The sequence below is a fragment of the Odocoileus virginianus genome, unplaced genomic scaffold (assembly GCF_023699985.2).
Source record: "Odocoileus virginianus isolate 20LAN1187 ecotype Illinois unplaced genomic scaffold, Ovbor_1.2 Unplaced_Contig_258, whole genome shotgun sequence".
Taxonomy (NCBI): domain Eukaryota; kingdom Metazoa; phylum Chordata; class Mammalia; order Artiodactyla; family Cervidae; genus Odocoileus; species Odocoileus virginianus.
This window is the reverse complement of record NW_027224575.1, coordinates 7,428-11,021: the sequence shown is the minus strand read 5'-3', so window position 1 is coordinate 11,021 and position 3,594 is coordinate 7,428. Positions and strand designations below refer to the sequence as shown.

The 3,594-nt window shown below is 43.7% G+C and overlaps 1 protein-coding gene across 1 annotated transcript; it reads left to right on the top strand.

Annotated features, from left to right (window-relative positions):
- Positions 1-219: 219 nt before the first annotated feature.
- Positions 220-3,373, top strand: LOC110137288 (antigen WC1.1-like; the record flags this gene model as incomplete). The annotated part of the gene is made up of 3 exons (XM_070464745.1): positions 220-312; positions 395-709; positions 3,059-3,373. Coding segments are annotated over 3 exons (723 nt in total), but the record flags the coding sequence as incomplete, so codon positions are not given.
- Positions 3,374-3,594: the final 221 nt, after the last annotated feature.

Genomic DNA, 3,594 nt, shown 5'->3' with positions numbered 1-3,594 from the left:
GACAAAAGAGCTTGTTTAACTTATTCTTAGTGCAATGGTTGGCTGAAACCAATTGTGGTGCTGTCAGAAGCACAACTCTCCCTAGAGTCGGTGAGCCTGAAGATTATGATAACCTTACTGTTTTGTTTATATCAGACTTTATCATTAGGTCGTTATTTAGCTTAATTCAATTTCCTGTTCTTCAATCCACCAATCCTCTGATCATTGCTGTTTCTACAGGAAACCACACCCAGGTGCTGCCCCAGTGCAACGACTCCGTGTCTGAACCAGCAGGCTCTGTAGCCTCAGACGAGAGCGCCCTCTACTGCTCAGGTGAGGGTCCCACAGGAGAGAAGAACATTTTCCCAGCCCCCGCCGCCATCAACGCCCCATTGTCCCATTTCTCTCTCCTCAGACAGCAGACAGCTCCGCCTGGTGGACGGGGGCGGTCCCTGCGCCGGGAGAGTGGAGATCCTTGACCAGGGCTCCTGGGGCACCATCTGTGATGACGGCTGGGACCTGGACGATGCCCGTGTGGTGTGTAGGCAGCTGGGCTGTGGAGAAGCCCTCAATGCCACGGGGTCTGCTCACTTCGGGGCAGGATCAGGACCCATCTGGTTGAACGACTTGAACTGCACAGGAAATGAGTCTCACGTGTGGAAGTGCCCTTCCCGGGGTTGGGGGCAGCACGACTGCAGACACAAGCAGGACGCGGGGGTCATCTGCTCAGGTGGGTGCTGCACACAGTCCACAGGCTGGGGGAGATGTGGGGCACTGTAGGACGGGAGTCTGAGCTCTGAGGGAGAGATGCTGAAAGGACCAGAGATGGAAGCTTCCTCCCATGGATCCGATCTTTCCAGCAGACATGAAGACTAGGTGCTTTCACTTCTTCCTGTAGCAGTGGACCTTCTAGCCCTTTCTTCTCAGCAGAGTTTCCTGGCAGAGCCGTTTCTTAGAATTTACAGTTAAAAGTAGGATTCACCTTGCCTTACATGTGGGACGAAAACCTTAAGTCCATGGTACTAGTTTCTGTGGCAAATTACCACATAGTTGTTGAAAACAACATATATTTATTGCCTTGGAGTTCTGTAGGGTTGATGTTCAACAGGATCTCCCTGTTGGAATTAAGATTTCAGCAGGGCCACATCACTTCTGAGGCTTTGGTGAAGAATCCCGTTTTTTATATCAAGGTTCTTTTCAGACGATTTGCATTCCTTGGCTCATAGCGCCCCTTCAGCCATCATCAGACCAGCAATGCTGCAGGTCTCTAACCATTATCCAGAGTCACACCTCCCTGGAGCCAGAGCCAAGAAAGAGTGCTTCTATAGGTTTGGCCAAAAGCTTCCTCCATTTTTTTCCTGTAAGATGATCTAGTAACACTTAGTTGTCTTTCACTTCATTTGAAACAATTTTGTTAGATTGTATTGTGACAGCTGTCATATCAGCATGCATTTTAAAAAAAATAAAAATTGGTGAATTTTTGTGTAGCTATTTTAATATTGAAGATGGAAGAAAAAAGCAACATTTTTGCATATCATGCTTTATTATATCAAGAAAGGTTAGAAACACAACTGAGATGCAAAACAAATTTGTAGAGTGTATGGAAGTGTGGTGACTGATCACATTCATCAAAAGTGATTTATTAAGTTTTGTGTTGGAGATTTCTCACTGGACAGTACTGCACAGTAGGGTAGACCAGTTGAAGTTGATAGCAGTCTAATTGAGATATTACTTGAAGACAATCAACGTTAAACCATGCAGGAGACAGCCAACATACTCAAAACGTCCAAATCCAGCACTGAAAGTCATTTGTACCAGCTTGGTTATATTAATTGCTTTGATGTTTGGGTTTCACATAAGTGAAAAAAACCATGGCAGTATTTCTATATGAGATTCTCTACTTAAACGTAATGAAAACATTTTGCTTTTAAAACAAATTGTGATGGGTGATAAAAAGTGGATACTGTACAATAATGTGGAATGGAAGAGACTGTGGGGCAAGTAAAATGAATCACCACCAACCAACCAAAGGCCAGTCTTCTTCCAAAGAAAGGTAATCTTGTGTATGTGGTGGTATTGGAAAGGAGTCCTCTATTAAGGGAGTACCTTCCATAAAACCAAATGATAATTCCAACAAGTACTGTTCCCCATTAGACCAACTGAAAGCTGCACTTAATGAAGCATTAAGAATTGATCCAGAGAAAATGCATAATCTTCCATCAGGATAATGCAAGACCACATACGTCTTTGTAGGCCAGGCAAAAACTGCCACAGTTTGGCTAGTTCTGATTCATCAGCTGTGTTTACCAGAAAATTCAGTTTTAGCTTTCCATTCATTTAGATCTTTACAAAATTCTCTTAATGGAAAAAATTTAAATTCCCTGCAAGACTATAAAACATGCTTGAAATAGTTCTTTGCTTAGAAAGTAAAAGTTTTTGGAAGAGGGAATTATGAAGTTGTCTGAAAACGGCAGAAGGTAGTGGAAAAAAATGATGAATATGCTGTTCAATAAAGTTCTTGGTGAACATGAAAATGTGTCTTTTGTTTTGACTTAAAAACCAAAGGAACTTTCTGACCAATCCAATAAGAATGTGATTAGACTGGGTTCACATAGTTAATCCACAATATTCCAACTTAATATCACCATCCCAAGATTCTTAACCTTAATCACATCTGTGAAATCCCTTTTGCCAGGTAAGGTAACATATTCATGGTTCCAGGGATTTGGATGAGACATCTGAGGGTTCATTATTCTGCCACCTCCCCAATATTATATCACATCCCTTTCACTCTCTTAGAGGTTTTGTCAGGAAGCAGAATTCAGCTCCCTCCCCTACAGGTGCCCAGGTTGCTTTTCCTCTCTGTTCATATTCACTACATCATGGTTGTAGAAATGTCTAAAAATATAGACACAAATGGGAAAAGTCAGGTAAAAGGGAGACAACTTTCAGTCTTATCACTAAATGAGTATCTCCTCAGGTGGTTCAGGGTGGAATGGCCACTATTTCTGGGAGAGAGGATAACCCTGAACAAAGAGTGAAGTTCTCACCAGTCCTGATTCCTCCCTTTCAATCTTAGAGTTCCTGGCCCTCAGGATGGTGAGCGAGGACCAGCAGTGTGCTGGGTGGCTGGAAGTTTTCTACAATGGGACCTGGGGCAGTGTCTGCCGAAGCCCCATGGAAGACATCACCGTGTCCGTGATCTGCAGACAGCTTGGCTGTGGGGACAGTGGAAGTCTCAACACTTCTGTTGCTCTTAGAGAAGGTTCTAGACCCCGGTGGGTAGATGGAATCCGGTGTCAGAACACGGATACCTCTCTCTGGCAGTGTCCTTCTGATCCTTGGAATTGCAGTTCATGCTCTCCAACAGAGGAAGCCTACATCTCATGTGCAGGTGAATTACTGTCTGTTTCTGTGTCTGTCTTAAACCCACAGAATGTTAACAGTAAGATTTTATATTTTCATATTTAAGTCATGAATTTAACATAGGTCCACAAAATGAAGTTAAGACCAGTTCAGTTAAGTCACTCAGTGGTGTCGGACTCCTTGCGACTCCATGGACTGCAGGACGCCAGGCTTCCCTATCCATCACAAACTCCCGGAGCCAACTCAAAC